This window comes from Rhipicephalus microplus, chromosome 4 (genome assembly GCF_043290135.1).
Source record: "Rhipicephalus microplus isolate Deutch F79 chromosome 4, USDA_Rmic, whole genome shotgun sequence".
NCBI classification, from domain to species: domain Eukaryota; kingdom Metazoa; phylum Arthropoda; class Arachnida; order Ixodida; family Ixodidae; genus Rhipicephalus; species Rhipicephalus microplus.
In genome coordinates, this window is record NC_134703.1 from 96,893,185 (window position 1) to 96,912,448 (window position 19,264).

Here is a 19,264-nt window from a genome sequence, read left to right on the forward strand (position 1 = left end):
CGTACGCAATCATTTTCAGTTGCTTGCCTATCTTCAGTCGAAGCACAGCCATATTGAAATAGTAAATATGACAGAATTTGATCACAATATTTAGCCTATGCTGCGTGTAAGAGGCACAAATCATATGTTAGTGTTGCACGAAAAAAGTTATCTGAGTCGCCTGGCAGGAAAAAAGAGACAGACACCTGTGCGAAATCTGTGTAATACCCGAGAGATGGTGTGTAACACTCACGCCAAGCACTAATAAAGAATTTTGATTTTACGTGCTCCAAAAGTGACTATTGTATGGTGCAGTATTCTGGAATTGGTTTTCCTTTACCGTTGTAGGTCCCCCATATACTGTATTACCGCAGGATAAATTAATGGGGAGTGGTCGATGGGGAGCAGAGAGTCCCACGAATTTTGCTTAATTCTAATATGCATTCTAAAGTTATCCAAGTAGTATGGAGTGCTTAAGAATTAAATGCCAAATGAGGTCTCACTCTCTGTTAATGCCCATTTTGTTTACTAAGCAGATGTATAGATGGAAAACTTTATGTAAAAAAAGAAACCTTGCAGGGTTACCGGATCGGGCTCAGGCCAGCCCGACGTTTTGTGTCGTGAGACGTAGCCTTTCCACCGCTGTCCGGGCCCGCTTACTAAGCAGACTGTACTGGCGCTTCACCCTGGTAAAGACAAATATATTTGACACGAGGGCGTTGTGAAATATAAAATACAATATAATCCCTGTATGGTGACGGCGAAGAACGGGGGATAACGAAGAATAAATTGATTCTTTGAAGAAGCGCGTCAGGTGGAAGTAGGTAACATAAAACCATGACAGTGCTGAGCATGGTAGTCAATCAGTGAAAATCTTGCATGTAAATGCCAACTATTTTATCTTCATAGATCATTATTATTTCAACACAATATTGAAAATTTCAGTCTAGACCCTGGTACATATGAGACTTATACAAGGTGCATTGCTCACCGTGTCGTGGTCACGGTTTAATTAGAATCAGCGGTGGCATTGTAGAATGCTACGTGTCACAAGTGAGCGCTCAAGAAAGCGCTCACCTCCGACTTTGAATGGCTACGCAAAACCAGACACCGATCATAGGTGACAGAAGCGATGCTTGTTTAAGTATCAAAAGACATCACGCGCACATCTTCTCTCCCCCTCGAGACGGCCACCCGCCCCCGACAACCACCTCGAATCAAGCACCAAGAAAATTCGAGGACCGTCTGGAAGGTAAAGGGTGACGAACTGTAGCGCTAAATCACGGGACGCAGAAACTGCGAGAAAGTTCTCGACTTTACCCCAGCTGGGCCTGTGCGGTGCTCCGATGAAAATCCTGAAAGCTTCGAGACCCCAGTGCCGAGCGGATATAAGCAAGCTGCGGGGGGATGCGCGGGAGGTGATGGAGTCAGTGTGGTTCTGCAAAATTGCGGAAGAAGGCCTGTCTTACAGTGACAGCGTCAGTGGCCTATGATGACGCCGACGAGGAAGTTTTGTTGTTGAAATGTCGTAAGTCGATCTGGAAGAATCCAGGGACGCAGACTTGAGAGTGGGAAAGTTTCGAAAAGCATTTTTTTGGGAAACAAACCTTGGACGAATGGGACGACAACTAACTTTGAATTTGGTGCGAGTGTTTCCTGAAAGAGAAGAATTCATGTTTAGTTCAAAGAACTTTGGACCGAATACGTTTGAAGAGCATTCAAGTTTTTAAGTGTTCTTGGATAGCTAATGCATGCGATTGCATTGTAGTGCGAGTTATTTGGGCCTGTTGTTATGAATTTATTGGGGTACCGTGTGAATTGTATTTTGTATTGACAACGGCTTAGTCGGCATGCTTCTGTGTTTTTGTACTACCTTATCTGAGAAATAGTTTGTTTTGTTACCAACTCTCAGCTCTTTCTCAATATTTGGACCGCAATCAGCTATTTCAACAAAGGAGGCAACACTAAATTGTCCGCGCTTTGATGGTGCGTTTCAGGGGGCTGATACGTCAGCCTTTGGAAACAGCCCGGCGTTTGCCTCCCAATTATTGGGACAAATAAAACTCCGATATAAGAAGGCGTGGTTTGCAGATATTGATAACATACGCAGCAGTTAAGGCAGGTAAAGAACGGCTGCTGTAAAGAGAGACAAACGTATTTGCCAACACACATCGCTTACGTATGTGAAATTCATCAATGGCAATATAATTATTATGTTAATAAAATAAACTTATAGTAAAGAAAACTACATAATGACGAGAAGGACAAAACACGAAATAATGTGTTAACGAATTAAACTTAGAGTGAAAAAGACTACACAATTACGAGCAAGAGTAGGGCAGTCATAGGCGGGACAAGGCTAGCACCTGTCTCAGTCTGGCTCCTTTATTTGTGTCGTCGTTGAGGCTAGCTTCATTACGTTAAAATGCAATTAGGACAAGATTCCTGCCTACTTATGAATATATACGCCGCATTAATCGAGATTTTAGCTCATACAAGGACAGATGCGTTTGTGTGCATTGATAACGGCAGGCTATTGTTTTTATAAATATGTATTTTTTTCATTCTTCCAAGGTTGGAATCCTGAGTCCTACAGAGCAAATAGAACCGTCAGCTTTTGAACAAGACAAGACAACTGGTCTTGTGAAGCACTACATCATACCTATTATGCTGCAAAGCTCCGACAACGACAAAAATATGGACTCAAACTCACAAGGTAATCATTCCTCTTCAAAGGTGACTCGATATTTGTTTCTTCTGTGCAGACAATATTACATATCCAGAGAGTAAAGTATCATCGTTAGTGCATGCGCAATATTTGTATTCTCACAGTGGTTTCTTTTTTTTCAATATTTTTGCTCCTTCAGTGCTGTTTGCGTTGGATATTGAGTTTAGAATTGAAAAGTTTTGTTTCATTTATTTTGCCAGTGATAAGACATACGAGTATGTCTTGATTTATCACGTCACGAAGAAGAATTGTGCGTCAAGCCTAGACGACTGCCGTCGACTAGGCTTGACGCACAATTCTTCACTACTTGTGTAGAGGTGACCCGTGGTCTTTTCGAAACGAGTTTCGAAACTTTAAAAGCACGACAGTGAGATTCCTTCTGATGTCGCAGGCACTGATGACGGTTCTAATTCAACGCTGTCTGCGAGTCGTACTAAAACAGGCCGTGCCGACCTCACCGAAAGATCTGGAGAAAGTATTTGTAAGTGTGCAATTATATATTACACGTGTGTTAGTGACACATGGTCTGTGTTTCTTCTAAAGCAGAAACGAAGAATTCCATGCAATTAAATTGAAAATTTGTTTGAACTTGAAAACTATTTACAGCGTTTAGCAGTGATTTCTCTGTTTCTCCTTATAAACATGTTATTGAAACTCCGTAAGGAGAGTAGGAAGAAGTCGGTTATGCACAGAGGTGCCTGAGTATTATAAACAGTAATCGAGCTTGATAAGCAGGCTGTAGTTAAGATATACTGATGAAGTAAGTATTACATCAAGCAATAGTTTTCTGTGTCGTCGATAAAACCATTAAGCACCTATTGGTACTACCTGACTTACGCAAACAAAAATTTTCATTTCCGTATAGTTCTAAATTACGTGAGTGGAATCATGATCGCTGTCGATAAGATGTGGAAGTTAAGGGGACCAGGGCACCACTCACCTCCCCTCAGAAAAGCAATTAAACAATGCTGTGCTCTCTTAAGGCTACCTAACTGATTTGGGATTTCTTATACGGAGGCGGAACTGTTACGTCGGGTAAAACACTGATTTTTATCTGCTCCTCTATAGGTTTTATTTAATTTCCCTTTTACCCAGAACAAGTTCCCACATTCCACTCATCTTTCATTGATCTCTCAGCTTTTCTTTACTCTTCATGGACCTCTACTCTTACTGAGCAGGAGAGGACACAAGAACATACATTGAGCGCTGACCTTATACTATTATTCTGCATCTTGTAGTGCACGCGCAGCCCAAACGCGTGCGGCCACGAGAGAGCTTTGGGTCTTAGGGAGCAGCAATGCCGCGTTCACCATCGCCTCCCGGGACTAATACTACTGCACATGCGTGTTCGGACAGCCAAGACGCCGAGTGCAGTGCGACAAGTACAGAGTGCTGCTCTAAAACAAGTCGCGCACCTCATTGCCTGCGGGAACACTGAAAACGCAGTACAACGTTCACTGCAAAGATGGCAGGAAAGCAAAAGAGGCTTATCCACGCCATGGGCGAAAGTAAAAAAGAAAGACTACCGCGAGCACGTCTGCGTAGGCGAAACAGTTGACGGTGACACGCCGCTGAAGGAAATGTGCCCTTGCGACTAGGCTGCACGCTGTCACGATCAATGACCACAAGGCCGATCGCTGCAGTGAGGGCAAACTGCGTTCGCGTTGGCTTCGAGAGGCACGGCTTGGCGTAGTAAGACCACGCGACAAACACAACGAACCGCTCTTTGGCCTAGCGTTCGAAAGGGGCACCGAAAGGTAAGCGTTCACCGCGGGCGCAAGGCACCGTTGGCTAATCGGAGTGAGCCTCAGGAACAGAGTTATCATCACGGGCTCCCGGAAAGCATGTGCTCATTACTTGGTAGGGAGATATCCCCCCTAGCCAGCCCAATTCTAAAACGGGCTCTCGCTGATCCAGCCCCGAAACGCATCGTATGGGCTCCTGGCCATCAGGACTTACGAGGTAATGAGGCCGCTGACGCGGCCGCCCGAGCGCTTACCCAACAGGCTCCTCACCTTGGCTCTTATGACTAGAAGGCCGATACACCACTGCTGCGGTTCAAAGAAATTCTGACCTATTATCGCGACACTCACCGCCTTTACACGGCTCCTGCAAAGGAGCTGAGTAAGGCGGAAGAGCGAACTCTAAGGCGCCTGCAGACAGGTACTCTACTCTGTCCTGCAATCCTAAAACATTTCGATGCGAACACAGATGGGCGGTGCCCACACTGTGGGGAGACGTGTGATATCTTTTACATGGTATGGGCATGTCCGAAAAATCCCCACCTACCCCCTTCCCCTACCCCTTCCCGAGAAGCATGGGAGACTGCCCTCCTGAACTGCTCATCACTAGAGTCTCAACAGGCTCTGGTGAGACGGGCGCGAGTAGGGGCCTCGTCATGCGGTGTCCCGGACTAAGGACGCCGACCATGTAGCGGGGACATGCTTTGGCCCCGTACCTCTCTCTTTTATAATAAATGTTTTTCATCATCATCAAGAACAGAAGGGCTAACAGACAAAAAAGAAAAGGCGTGTTCACCCTTCGCTGTCAAGAGAGGTCTCTCACTCCCGCCTGGTGTGCGTGCGAAACGTCTCGGGAGACTCGAGCGCCGCACTATCGTCGACATCTGGTACGATCCAGTGCCGGCTGGCAGGGGTTAACGTCACTCCCACTTTCCCAGTGCCGATGGACGGCAGAGGAGAGGAGATTCATGTTGGGACATGAGAACGGCAGAACTAGCCCGCCACGCAAAGGCGGCAGGACAGCCTCAATTTCTGCAAGCACTGTTTAACTCGTACCTAACACTTGCGCATCGACCTGATTTCGGCTGTGTGCCTTACGATTCGCGGATAACATTTAAATGAGGTTCGTAAGGAGACTATGACTCAACAATTCAAGGATTATTTACATACCGTTTAGAAGAAGCAACGTTATTGTCAAACGTTCGGTGGACCTTTGCGATCAGGTTCTTATGTTTACAATAAGCTGATGTCCTCAATGGGCTTAGTGTAGAATACTAACTGGGGCTTCCCGTGCGAAAAACACCATAGAGGAAAGATCTTGGCGTCCTTTCGAGTGCACCAAAATTTAATTACATGGATCTTTTCTACAGGAGTTCAACTCCCGACTTTCTGTTCAGCAGTTGAGTACCGCAACCCCTGTAGCATCGCGCCAACTGTAATATATACTTTAGACGCAAAACTTGAAATACAAACCTTGGACTCCTTGCGTATTGTGCACCGTTACTCATGATTTATTTCATAAATATTCATGAATGAGTATAAAAAAAGATACCGTCATCGTCAGAAAATACGCGACTTTTCTTTGGAAGTTTTCAAAAAACAATATCTATAAAATTTTGCGAAAAACGCTAAGGTGCCAACGTGACACCTAGAAAATATGTGGTGTGCTTTACAAAAGTCGCTACCTTAAATATTATGTTTCATTAGGAAATTCAATGTTAAAGCTTCACATAAAAATTGTGTGCACAAAATCTTTCACGCTAAATCAAACAGAATATTTCAAATAAACAAGCTTTGCAGGTACGTGTATGTTACCATATATATTTTGTATAAGGCATTTAAGAACAGTGTTCAGAATTTTCGTTTCATGATAAGACATGGTCACTTACACTACGATCACTGGTATAACAATGACAGATTATACATAAACCCGCTTTAAGCTAATGAAAAAGCTTTTAACGTAATAAAAAGAAAGGGGGGCAATACGCTTTTATAAGGGCTAATATCTACGAAATATAAATGTGAAAACTCTCACTATATGTAGTACAATGATTCATTTATCATCATCCTATGTTCCGACTCGAGAAGCTATGAGGGCAACAAATTTTCATGCTCACGTGTTGAATGCAGCAATTTACTATAAATGAAACTTGCCGATTTCAAAAATACTCTGAAGTGTGTCGCACCTTTCTCAATAGTTGATTGACAAGTAAAAAAACACAAATCCTGGTAGTGGTAAAGAATGAACCTAAAAAAAGCAAATACAATTGTTTGATTCTCAATCTCTCTGTTTCCATTGCAGATCCCGTAAATGGCACTTGTGAGACCCGTCTTGTTGTAGACACGGCCTACTTTAATGCATTTCACCGGAACAAGGAACGGCTAGTGAATTACCTAGCTGTTCTTGTTGCATTTGTGGGTTAATAAATATTTATTTCTAACGCTTACGCTCACTAGGATAAGTCGGACGGCGCAGAAAATATTAGGAACAAGACGTTTAGTTGTTCTCTGGAAAGAAAAATTGCTCAGGCCAAAACTGGTCTTGTTCTGTGTATTTTATTATCGCTGTTCTGCAAATATTTCAGATCATTATTTGCTTAGTAAACTTTAAAGCAACAGGAGCTCTTCAAAGTTACCATGAGAGTTTGGCTTTTTCTGGAAAATAGAGTATAATATAAGCTTTAATTTGCGATGCCTTTCACAACAAAAGCTGTTATGACCACGAAAGCCGTTTTTTTTTTTCTTGCACCGTAGTTTCTCGCCACCGCCACCGCCACCACCATTGATCACAACTTCTATTGCGCAAAATAGAAAAAAATTATTTACACCGGATGAAGTACCCGGGCATTTTGCCGAAAAGTTGTCGAATATACACTACTATTTATTACACAGCCGCGCCTCTGCTTCAAACTATTTTGCAAAAAGACCTTTTACAAGTGCAATATCCAGAAAATAGTCACGCTTAGATATACCATATAACATGATAGAAGAGTAAAACAACAGCCAGGTGCCATCAATTTCGAATAGTACAATGAGTATGTCGTTTGAAGCATCCCACGCACGATAGACTGAAGCTTCTTCAGCACACATCAGACGCATCTTCAATCAACATGTTCATCGTAATCAGACATAGTATGAACAAAGAGGACAAAATGACTTTCAGATATGTTGCGGGTACCTTGATTATTCGCATAACGAGGAATAAACGCATAGTAACAGCTTCTTTAGTTCAGAAAAATTACGATAATTTGTGGCGCAGTACGTAGTATTCTAGTATAACGATGTTGCAGAGAAGGAGAGGCTCAAGAGTCTTTGAAATAATTTTTAATTTGTCCTTTCTAGGCAAACCTAAAGTTCCATACAATCCAACGTAATATTGTGCAGCTCCAAGTCTCTGTGACAGGAATAGTAATTCTTTCGGTGAGTGGTAAACGTATCAGCTCGTACATTAAATAGTTCTGTTGTGATAGCAATTATATTTACACTCTCGGCTGGATTTCGCCACCGGTGTCGGCGTCGATGTCATGCACCGTATATGTACGTATCTATCTATCTATCTATCTATCTATCTATCTATATTAATATATATATATATATATATATATATATATATATATATATATATATATATATATATATATATATATATATATATATATATATATATATATATATAATATGAAAACGCGAAGAAGAAAAAAATCTTGAAAAAATTTCTTCGAAACTGCGTATAACACTGCAAGTTTCGTCGAAAGACGATGGTCTTGCGTCTGGAGAGAGTGAACAAATCGTTTATTTATGTTATGTGCGAGAAAATTGGTGAATGGTATTCTGGAGGCGCTGCGTTAGAGTGCCTCGAGCGTCTAGCGAAAGTGAACGAGCGCATCGAGGAACGTTAGACTCGAGCGCCATCTCGCAGTTATCTTCGAAAACGAAGGCATACGCGCCGGCGGAGAAAGTTGCGCGCCTTTCTCGGAGGTGATAAGGTGTAGAGCGCAATGCGACGGGCAGGTGCCGCCACCGTGTCGTCGTAGCAAAGCGTTCGAAACACTTACCTTTTTGAGCATCGCGTTGCACTGTCAGCGCAGCGCGATAAACGCAACAGTCCTTAGAGTTACTTGTGTGTGCCTCTTCTAGTATAAAGACAGACATACAAAACAATGACGTGTTGTTATGACGCCTCAGATATGCACAATAATTGCATTTTAATTGAAAACTCGCATAGCTGTGAAGGCCATACCTTCAGAAATATTGGTGGGCGCTGCGGATGGGGTTGGCCGTTATGTGCCGTTTGAGGTATCCTTAAGAACGCACAAACAGACAAATGTACATACAGACAGACATACAGACAGACAGACAGACAGATTAAAATATTTCTGTCGAAGGTCCCTAAAAAGAGTATCGTCTGTAAAAACACTCCGGCGTTCGGAATCGAATGTGTCACTTCCGCGTCGTGAAAGCGAGGCGTTAACCACTGAGCAACCCTGGAGAACGTTCTTCGCCGTTCAAACGGCAAGGTTACTATATCTGCCACTTACTGCTGCTGTGTTTTTGGCATTACCAGAAAGATGGCGGAATGAGCGCACGTCGCAACATCATGCAGCGGCGGCCGCTCTGATCTCCTACGCGTACTTTGCCCGGCTTGGAGAAGGACAGCTACGCTCTTTCGCGCACCCTTATCTCGCGGTGGCGAGGAGGGGAGAATCGTACGCCTTGGCTGGCCTCGGGCTTTACGTGGAACGATTCTGCTGTAGTAACTGGGCACACAAAGGTCACTGCAATCATTGCAGTCTCCGTTCGCGTAAAGCGCGCGCTTTCCAGACTCAGCGAAGTAACAAATTAGCCGCCTATTCACGTGCCTTCATACTTGTGAGTACATTTCGTGCGTAATTTGTGCGCGAGAAACGCGGGGCACGTTTCGATCTGCTTTCCATTCGGCGCGTGACCTTTCAAATTGTTGCTATCGTGTTCATTGCTTCGTCTTTGCGGCAAAGCTGTGACTTTTTTCGAAAGTGTTTTAAAATATATTTTAGAAAAGGACTGGTAGAAAGCATTGACTTTACATTAAAAGTACCCAACGGCATTACTTTGAAATCCTTTGAACCAGTGTTCATCAATCCAGCTTTAGCTCATGTACACTTTATTAACAGATCACACACATCAAAATCTCAAATATATTTGTTCAACACCATATTCTTGAGTATTGACGCTGAAATTAACTTGTATTTGTTGTTTTAGGTGTGATTTAGCTCATTCTTATTACTATAAAGGAGGTGGATATCAATTACTCATGAAAGGTCACTGGTAAAGTAGTGACCCATTTTCTGCAAATTCCTTGCTTAGGATAATTTGTTGTGTGGCCGAACCACCAACCGGAAAAAGAAACTCATTAAAACATACGTTACACCAAATGGTTCATTAGGTGCTGTAAGATTAAGTAGGTGCTGCCAATATGATCGTACCAAAGTTTAACTTTAGCCATCCTTTGCACCTAAAGTTGGGTCTACAAGAGGTATTATTGTTTTTAAACTTGTGGCTACAAACTCTCATGGCTCCAGGGTTTGAACACAAGAGCGTACTTTTTCTTGCTATTAGGAATTCGAAAAATACAAGTTGTTTATATGTAATTAGGAACGTCAAGACGCCATTGCCCTAAGCGAATGTGTGGATGTGAAAGGCTCTTTTTCTCTTCCCTTCAAAATACCACATATATGCTCTTACTATATTTATCGCAGAAGGCACAAGAGAGCTTCATAAAGAAATATGACTACGGTGACAGAGTTATGCTTGCAAAGACACTGGACCAATTGAATTTATTCGTGCAAACTCAAAAGCTTTTTAAGGAGGACGATGCCGTCGTTCTTTTCACAGGGTAAGGGCAACGTGTCTAATCCCTAGCTCGTTTTTTAGCACTCTCAGCAAGCTGGCCACTGTGGTATTTGGACATCGCACAAAATATTTTGTTGATATGAAAGCAACTGAGACGTAATGTTTTCAGTAATGTTATTTTTTTTACATTTCACATGTGTAACATTTTTTGCTACCCTCAAATCTCGAGCATCTTGTTGTCGTGGCAGAAATGCAGATGCCTACGAAAAAGGGCATGGACTACTTGATTCATAAATACTGTGAGAATGTAAGTCTTTATGAGTCAAACGTGGTAGTAGAAATAATAGAAAAACTTTATCATGTAGAGAAATAAGAAGGCTTGTTCACCAGTGCCTCGTAGAAAATGTGGTGTGCAAAACGGAGTCTTCATGCCAGTGTGTGTCTCCTACTCCAAGACTACACTGACATGAGCTTTGTGTTCTGCACTTTACATAAGTCCTAGCTCCGTAGCTAATGTTCCAGCATTGGTCTAGACAGCAGCGCTTCGCATTCGCTACATGTGCCATCTGCGCCATGCTGTTCTCCTAGCTCTCCACATACCCACCTGCATACATGAAAAGTTGTCGGTGTTGCTTTCCAACACTCTATGCGCCGTTGGGTCGAACTTGGCCTATCACTACAGAGTGCATGACGCCAGGTTATTCAAACTACGTGGGGTTCTTTAGCTGCATTGCTGGCAGTTCAGCGCTCTGTCTCGTCTTTTTTATCCCCTCTTGTCGTTTGCACAGTTAAGCACTCTTTATCATCTTATACCAACACGCCCAATCCTACTGCCTCGTTAGCCGGCTTTCGCGTCTGAATATGCAAATGTTTTTTGCATATATTCCCTTCAGTAACTCAACCTTTGTGACTGGTAGTGTGCTTTTTAAAAACTAGTTTATGTTACACGTTGACAGGTTGGATGTGGGTGTGTTGTACACAAACCCACCGAGTCTGTACACCGGCATCGTTGGTAAGTTTGCAAAATATGGAGACTGGCAGGTGCGTATACAGTGAAAAAATATAGAGTCATAAAATTACGCTAGGAAATATTCAGAAATCGGCGGCTTAACTCGGGAGAAACTGGTTCAAAGTACTACATAATCAGATATGCCAATAGGTTTACCCAAGAATATGGGAGAGATAATAGTAACTGCATTGTAATCATTAGAACTTGATATAAGAAAACCCTACGTTTCTCAGTGTTACTACATTCTCGTGTTTTTCTGAACAAAAATCTTTGCTTCAAAACCCAGTTATTGTTGTTGTCACTGAAATGCACCCCCGTGTTGTGGCTAGATCAAGAGAACTGGTGCTGAAGGAATCAACATTCGTTCAATGCGATATAATGAGTATTATATATCCTACTGGTACTGTGTGCTATGTATATACTATAAAAATGATGTGTGTGTACTTTTATTTTTATTTATCCTTATACATTTATAAAAAGGCGGTGAAATTCTTCAAAACCCTAATAAAGTTTTTATCCATCCATAGATTTATCTCCCTCTCCTTCCTCTTCACAGCCATTGTATCTAGTGCCTGCGCACGGTAGTAAACCAGTGACTTCCACCAGCTTAACCTCCCTGTGTTTTTCTTTTAATCTATTTCTATCTCTCTCCTCAATCAACAAAATACTGTCCTCGATATCTCTTTCTCACAGGTATGCAAAAGAGGTTGCAGCTTTCCAAACTAGCCTGTCGCTGAAATCTTCTTTCAACAAAGTGCAAACAATCCTTGATCTTCCTGTGAGGAAAGACTTCATGGGAAACAATAGAAGCTGACGGTGAACTTAAAATGCAAATCCCAGTGAAGGTGTAAAGTGATATTTTGAACAATACATCAGCACAACCAAACGCGACCATCGATATAGCTTCTGTGATGCATGGCATCGAACGCGTACGTGCGTGTATGGAAAAGAAAACTGTACACACAGGTGCTTGCCCATACAGGAAAAGGAAGATTCATAACGTCACTATTTTCACTAGTGCAAGCCCGCCATTTTCGAAGACTAGCGCATAAGTCGTGTCAGGGGAGCATTTTCTTAACAAACTCAAGCAATAAGGCATCTTGCCTACGATGAAGATCAACGACGTGTGCCGCGTAATTAATTACAATTATAATTTGAAGTGTTTACTCAGGCACATCACGTCACAGGAAATACAACACTTTCGCTTTATTTATTTACTTATTTATTTATTTTTCATTTATTTATTTATTCTACGCTAGAGGCCCGAAGGCAACACAGGGGGGAGTGGTGAACGAAAATTTATACCAACATGGGCAGTAAATAACACAACAGGAACGTAATACAACAGTGCAATAAAACAATAGACTAGAAATACCAGTACATACCACTTAGCAAGGAAATGCTTTGCAATAGTCTCATGAAGAAACAAGGTAACGTCATATTATTTTCTGCATATAAAACTTTACGACAGCAATAAGATGACATGAATTCCAAGTTAAACAATGTTAGCTATAGCCTTGCGAAGATGTTTGTTATCAATGATGGAGACCATGTCATTGGAAAGGTGGTTCTATTGCAGAGATGTTATAGGGGAAAAGGATTGACTAGATATTTGGTATTTCCTGCTTGAATTCCGCCTTAGAAGCAATGGTCTCCACGGTGCGATAAGTAGTGTGATTATGAAATGAAGTCATTTTGAAGGAATGGATGGTGGTGTATCGTATCAAACAGAGTTAAGCGAGCTTTTTTTCTCCGTGATGCTAGTGATAGAAGACATACTTTAGCTTTCATTGAATACATGCTGGAAGTACGGTTATAATTGGAATAAATGAGACGAACAGAATTGTTTTGAAAGAGCTCTAGAGAAAAGATGAGGTTTTCGTTGTGCGGCGTACTCTAGTTTTGAGGCACTAATGACTCATAAATTAATAATTTCAAAGATGATGGGGCATTACAAAATTTGTGAAGTAAGTAGCTAAGCGTGCTGTAAGCTCTGCTGATTATGTATTCAATTTGAAGAGACCAGGTTAGGTTTGAAGTTAAATGAACGCTTAAATATATATATAAGTTCAAAGGATCTAAGGAGATATTATTCATATGGCGAAATGGAAGAGTGGTAGAATTTCTATGAATACGTAAAATTTTACATTTTTAATATTAAGTTGTATTCACTAAATATTACACCAATCACCTACAAGGTTTAGATCTTATTGAAAAGCATTAGAACCATCAGTACTGATTATTTCACCGTAAATTACGCAATCGTCAGCAAATAAGTGAACATGAGATGTAAAAGTAGATGGCAAATCGTTAATATAAATTAGAAAAAGAAGTGTGACTAGTACTGATTCTTGAAGCATGCTGGAGCGAACTTCAGTTAAAGGTCAGCCATGATTATTAGCAGTAACAAACTGATTTTTGTTACAAAGAAAATACTCAATTTATTTCAGTATGTAACTAAAGACGTTCAAAAGACTCAGTTTGAAAAGAAGTAGTTGATGGGAAACTTTGTCAAATGCTTTACTGAAATCTAAAAACACACAGTCAGCAGATGAGGTGCAATCTGAAATTTGGTGTATCCATGAGTGAATGATATTCGTTGCGTTTCGCATGAGTATGTTCTACGGAAACCGTGTTGAGCTGTGATGAACAATGAGTTGGAGTCGAGGAAGTTCAGCAGGTTGGGGAAAATTGCGTATTCCAGAAGTTTGCAACAGGTGCTGGTTGTGAGATTGGGCGCTAATTCACAGTTGAGTTTTTGCTGCCGCACTTGTGTGGAGGAAGTACCTTTCCTATTTTCTATTGCGAAGTAAGAAAAGACGAGTCTGTGCGTTGCTATAAGATTTTGATCAATATCATGGAACCGAAGAAGCTAGGGCTTTTTTTTTAAATTTTGTTGTTGATGCCGTCGAAGCCTGGAGCTGAGTTAAAGAGTAATTCAACGATAAGTTTAGCAATGCCAGATAAATGAACTGTTACAGGACCCACGAAAAGATGCTCTGATGCGCTGATGTCTGGTCGATGAATGTTGCTTGAAAACAAAATAAAAAAATCAGAAAATGTGTCGTCCAAAGTGATCGCGCTACTATTAATTGAGAATATGGTGCCTTGTGTGTTTTAGAATGATAGTGCTATCGCAAGAAGAATGTAGTTTTAAACATGTCTGGCAGTGTGTGGGTTAGCTAATAATATTTAGCAGCTTTTAGACCAGATGAGTATGTACGATTAGCAGTTTCATAAGATTCTCTACGTGCTTGGTTAGAAGACAATTTAGCTGAACGATAGAGCCGTTTCTTTTTGTTAGACAGGTGCTTGATGCATGAGTTATACCAAGAAGCGTGCCTGTTGGAAATCATGGCACGGTGAGGAATGTATTTTTTTTGTAAACAACCGTACCTGATCGACAAAAGTACTCGAGTTATTCTCGATTGAACGAGTACCAAAGTTAATGAAAAAACTGTCGAGGAATGAGTCCACTGCACTGTTAATTGCCTAAAAATTACCTTTGCTATAATTGAGGTTTATAGTATTGGCGTTACAATAGCAGGAAAATCGACGGCCTTGTCTCTGTGTGTCAAATGTAGAAGCGCGATAACAACAGCAAATAGACATGACAACAGGCAATCACTCTAAAAAAGCATAAGTGATGTTATCAGTAGAACTTGTAGAGTAATTGTGAAGAAAAAAAAGTGGGCAAAAATAACTTGCCACTGGCAGGGACCTAACCTGTGACCTTCAAATAGCACGTCCGACATTATGTATACCGACTGAGCTGCAGTGGTGGTCCTACCCTTGTCCGCTTTCGGGGGTATATATATGTACATCTAAACGAGGCAGTGTTAGTCAGCACCGCTAGTAGCCATGACGGTGAGTCTGGAACACATTCTTTTTCTACCTACTTCCTATCGTGACGCCTATTGTGTTCGCATTATAAAATGCATTGAGCCGTGATTGAGGCCCTTACTTTGGGTAAATTTAGCCTTACGGGACGTGTAATCCCGAAATTCCAACGACAGAAGCAACAGCTTGCAGACTTTATTGAACCAGTCAATCAGCGCGAGCTGGAAGTGATAATAAGGGGCCATCTTTCGATCATAGTACGTCCTTATAGTTATTTGATGTTTTCCACATTCCAGGACTTGCAGAAGTAAGAGCTGCTTGCGGCTCTAAAAAGGCGGCAGTAGTGGAAGACCTGCCCCGGACATTCACCGCCGCTCACACCTTTGTGCATGAGGTGGGACACCTGTGAGTAGCGTGTTCATCAATATGCCTTTCCCAAGTAGGATACTTCTCTAGAATGCTAAATTTATTGGCAGTGAACGTGGCGAGTAAGCTCCAGTAGGGCTGACACTGTTGCTAAATTTCACGCAACTACATCAACAAAAAATTGCCCGCAGCTTCACTCGGGGGAACACTGAGGAGGATGCGGAGCATATAATTGGTTAACGGGGTGTTAAAGTGCGACTTACTTGGGTCGGTGGCTACATTGGTTAACGTGGTTGTGAAATGGGGTGTTAAATTGCGACTTACTTGGGTCGATGGCTAAATTGGTTAACGTGGTTGTAGGAGGGGGTGTTAAATGAGTGAACACGTACACACGTATGCGAAAGGGCGGCGCTGGTCGAAGGGACGTCGATCATTGTGTTTGTGGATTCGTTGGAATTCATTTCACCGCGACCTTGGACGTCGACGCGCCGTACAAACCAACCGACGAGCGGCAACTGAGCGAGCGAGCGCCGACCTTGAGTATATATACAGCGCGACGGCGCATGCGCTGTCAGCTGTCGAATGTTCTCGAAGGAGAAGCGCGCGCGCGGCACTGGTGACGGCGCGACGGCGCATGCGCTGTCAGCTGTCGAATGTTCTCGAAGGAGAAGCGCGCGCGGCACAGATGGTGGGCGACGGCGCATGCGCGCGCGTCAGCTGTCGAATGTTCGAGAAGCGGTGCGGACGGCGCACTACAAGGCGCGAGTATAAGATGCTTCCGCATCTAAAACATGTTTATATTGTAGATAAATGTATGAATGAAAGTGCGGACCCCTCCACCATCCCTGTATTTGTGAATGGTGAATTGGGGTGTATTGATCAGTTTCATTACCAGCGAAATACCATCACCGGTAATCACCACCTAATGTTGAAATATTCATGGCGAATATTGCTATAAACTTGGTGCAACAGGCTGCACCTTTTATTACGTTTAGAAACTAGTCGTGATGGCACTTTTGTTCACTCACCTTAATCTCTAAACACAAGCTGGAATAATGCAAAAGTGTGACTTCAAAAGTGCTTAATAGTGAGTAAGTGAAGACGCATGAAAAAAAAATTGCAATACAATGAACAAGAAATTTGATTTAGCTTGGCTGAGGCTGTTAGTAGGGCTTAATTTTCACGTGCTCGTCGGCGTGGCACTCATGTAGATATTGCTTTCTATAGCTTTTACCTTGGTGCTGTCATCTAACTTTTTTGTTGTTTGGTAAGATCAATTCGATTCACTTGTGTACATCAATAAAGGTCCTCTTTGTACATTAGTACTTCACCAACTACTATTATTGCGGGTGCAAGTCAGTGCAAAATGTGGTAACTCTCTTGCGATATATCTCCGAAATCAGTGTTATCGAAAAAAGATGGCAAATATTTTAGAATGTTACCACCACACAACGTTATTTGAGATGCTTAAAAATATACCTGATTCAGCCTAGGTTCAGAGCATGATGGTGCCTCGCTGCCTCCGGATTCACCAAGTCGGGTAGACCCGAAAATATGTTCGGCCTACGAGAAACACATCATGTCACCAAGGCTCGGCACCGGAATGAAGCAGGAATTCTCCTGGTGTAGCGCCGTTCAGATAGCAGCTTACCTCTTGTGAGTATTCCAAAAGAAAATCAAGGAAAAGCACGTTTACACGTAAACCCTATTTTCCTGCCCAAGATCCACGCAGCTGTCAAACTACTTTACGTCACCATCACAATTCTAGCCTTGATAATGGGACAACGTTTCTTAGATATGAAGCATCTTCGAGTGGGGTTGATCCCGGTGAACAGGGTAACCACCCTTAATGCGCATGCACGTCCACTACCTTTCTCTCCTCTCATACGCTCCCCCCTCTCTCCCCTCGCAACGCCGACGCAAGCATCGTCTGCAAGCAAACTTCTTGATTGAAGAAAATAAATAAATAAATCGGAAATAAGAACATCGGGAGCTTCGCCTCTAAAAATGGCAGCATATCCACGGAGTGAATGATGGAGAGTGGGGCGAAGCATTCGTCCGTCCATGCGTCCGTCTGTGTGACCGTCCATGCGTCTGTTCGTGCGCCCGTCCCTGCATTCGTCCATGCATCCGCCCCTGCATCCGTTCATGCGTCCATCCATGCATCCGCCTGTGTGTCCGTTCGTCCATCTATTCAACACTCCAAGGCCCACCATCTCGCATCTTTTTATCATATATTCCCCACATAGAAGCACCGCCATTCAGTGGACATTCCAAGGACTAAACGAGAGGTGGCACACGCACACTTTCTTACGGCTTGCGCTTCGGGTCTACTTCCCACCTTCAATCACGTTGACTTCATGGTATATACTAGTTCACTGTATTCATGGCACTGCGGCCCAATGCTCGCTAAACCTTTCTAAAACCAAGGAGGTTACGCCCAGCGAGTATAACGTAGCAACCGTTTCCTGTCAGATAGTGCTCAATGTACATGCCAGTGGCTGCTAATGTGAAATGAGAGACAGGAGGATTCAGCTTTTAATTTTTTACGGCTTGCGCTTCGTACCTGCTTCCTCCCTTTAACCACCTCGAATTCATTCATGGTATATACTAGTTCATTGTATTCATGGCCCTGCGGCTCAACGCTCGCTAAACCTTTCTAAAACTAAGGAGGTTACACCCTGCGAGTTTAATGTAGCAACCCTTTCTTGTCCGATAGTGCTCAATGTACATGCCAGTGGCTGCTAATGTGGATCGCAGCATGCGCGTTGACTAAAAGCCGAATGCTCCTGTCTCTCATTCCCAATTAGCAGTCATTGGCATGTACATTGAGAACTATTTTTTATTGTTAAACAACGCACAGAATAAATCTCTCACCGGCACCACCTTGGAGGTCAAATGTTATACCTATTTAGAGTATGTGCCACAGGTGGTTACGTACTACAAGGGACGCACAAGCCACGCCATATTGAATTTTTGTGTTAATGTATGCTAACATAATCATGTATATTAGAGCAAATGTCTTCACTGTAACGTAGTGATGTTAGTCGTGAATTATAGATGTGCCGAAGTGTATGTGCCCTGTTACTGGAATGGTATGAAGCCTTTGTTTTCTGTACATGCTGTAAATAAACTTTTTCTAAACAAGGAGCTTTGCCCCTAAAAATTCTCAGTGTGTGCGTTAACAAAAAGTGGACTGCTGGTCACTGAGTCCAATAGGAGTCTTCGCTTTCTCATTGTTCATTAGCAGCGACTGGCATGTTCCAGTGGGAAACGCCGGTGCACAACTGCGTGCGTCGCGCTTATCCAGATTTGTCCCATGAGTAACGCTTCGATGAGTGCCAACGTCAATGGCACCACAAGTGTAAGCGTTAGTGACTACTCTTTCAATCAACACATAGTTTTCTTTTGAGGGAGATAAAGTACTTTTTTAGTTCCGCTCAAGAGAACTAGAAGGCGAAAGCAACTTTATCTCTCTTCCCTTTAGTCGATGTACTGATTCGCCCCCGCGAACCACCGAAAGCTACCTGCTCTTCACCTAGTTTCACATGACCTCCGTAGCCGGTGGACTTCCCGTCAAGCTGTGGTGTTGTGCGATGACTTCATCATGCCACTTGATCACATTGTGTGGCATAATAGTGACTTTATCGTGGCATTGCCAATCTCGATGACCTAAGACTTCCTGATGGTGGCGCGTGATGTCATAGCGTGATAACTATCTTCGATCACTTGTTTTGATGACGATGACGTTCACGGTAAATTATGTCATTT

The 19,264-nt window shown here is 42.6% G+C and overlaps 2 protein-coding genes across 2 annotated transcripts in view; both read left to right on the top strand.

The window, feature by feature from the left end:
* The window catches only part of LOC119184072 (uncharacterized), a 34,730-nt gene extending 27,834 nt beyond the window's left edge, over window positions 1–6,896 (top strand). Inside the window, exons 4-6 of the mRNA XM_075891911.1 lie at window positions 2,554–2,695; window positions 3,099–3,188; window positions 6,752–6,896. Of these exons, the coding sequence (XP_075748026.1) occupies window positions 2,554–2,695; window positions 3,099–3,188; window positions 6,752–6,873 (354 nt within the window). The 3' untranslated portion in view covers window positions 6,874–6,896. The remainder of the gene's footprint in view (window positions 1–2,553; window positions 2,696–3,098; window positions 3,189–6,751) is intronic.
* A 3,294-nt stretch (window positions 6,897–10,190) lies between these two features.
* LOC142814385 (zinc metalloproteinase-disintegrin-like MTP9) lies at window positions 10,191–17,153 on the top strand. Its single transcript, XM_075893121.1, has 4 exons — window positions 10,191–10,321; window positions 11,235–11,290; window positions 15,424–15,532; window positions 16,982–17,153. Exons 1-4 carry the CDS (start codon window positions 10,233–10,235, stop codon window positions 17,151–17,153), a joined length of 426 nt encoding a protein of 141 aa, XP_075749236.1. The 5' UTR covers window positions 10,191–10,232.
* Window positions 17,154–19,264: the final 2,111 nt, after the last annotated feature.

What these genes read in the sequence shown, in the direction of transcription:
- LOC142814385 (XM_075893121.1), top strand. Translation starts at nt 10,233, where the DNA reads ATGCTTGCAAAGACACTGGACCAATTGAATTTATTCGTGCAAACTCAA. An exon ending in GCCGTCGTTCTTTTCACAGG is followed by an intron (nt 10,322 to 11,234) that starts GTAAGGGCAACG and finishes ACACGTTGACAG; the next exon opens with GTTGGATGTGGGTGTGTTGT. An exon ending in GTGCATGAGGTGGGACACCT is followed by an intron (nt 15,533 to 16,981) that starts GTGAGTAGCGTG and finishes TACCTGATTCAG; the next exon opens with CCTAGGTTCAGAGCATGATG.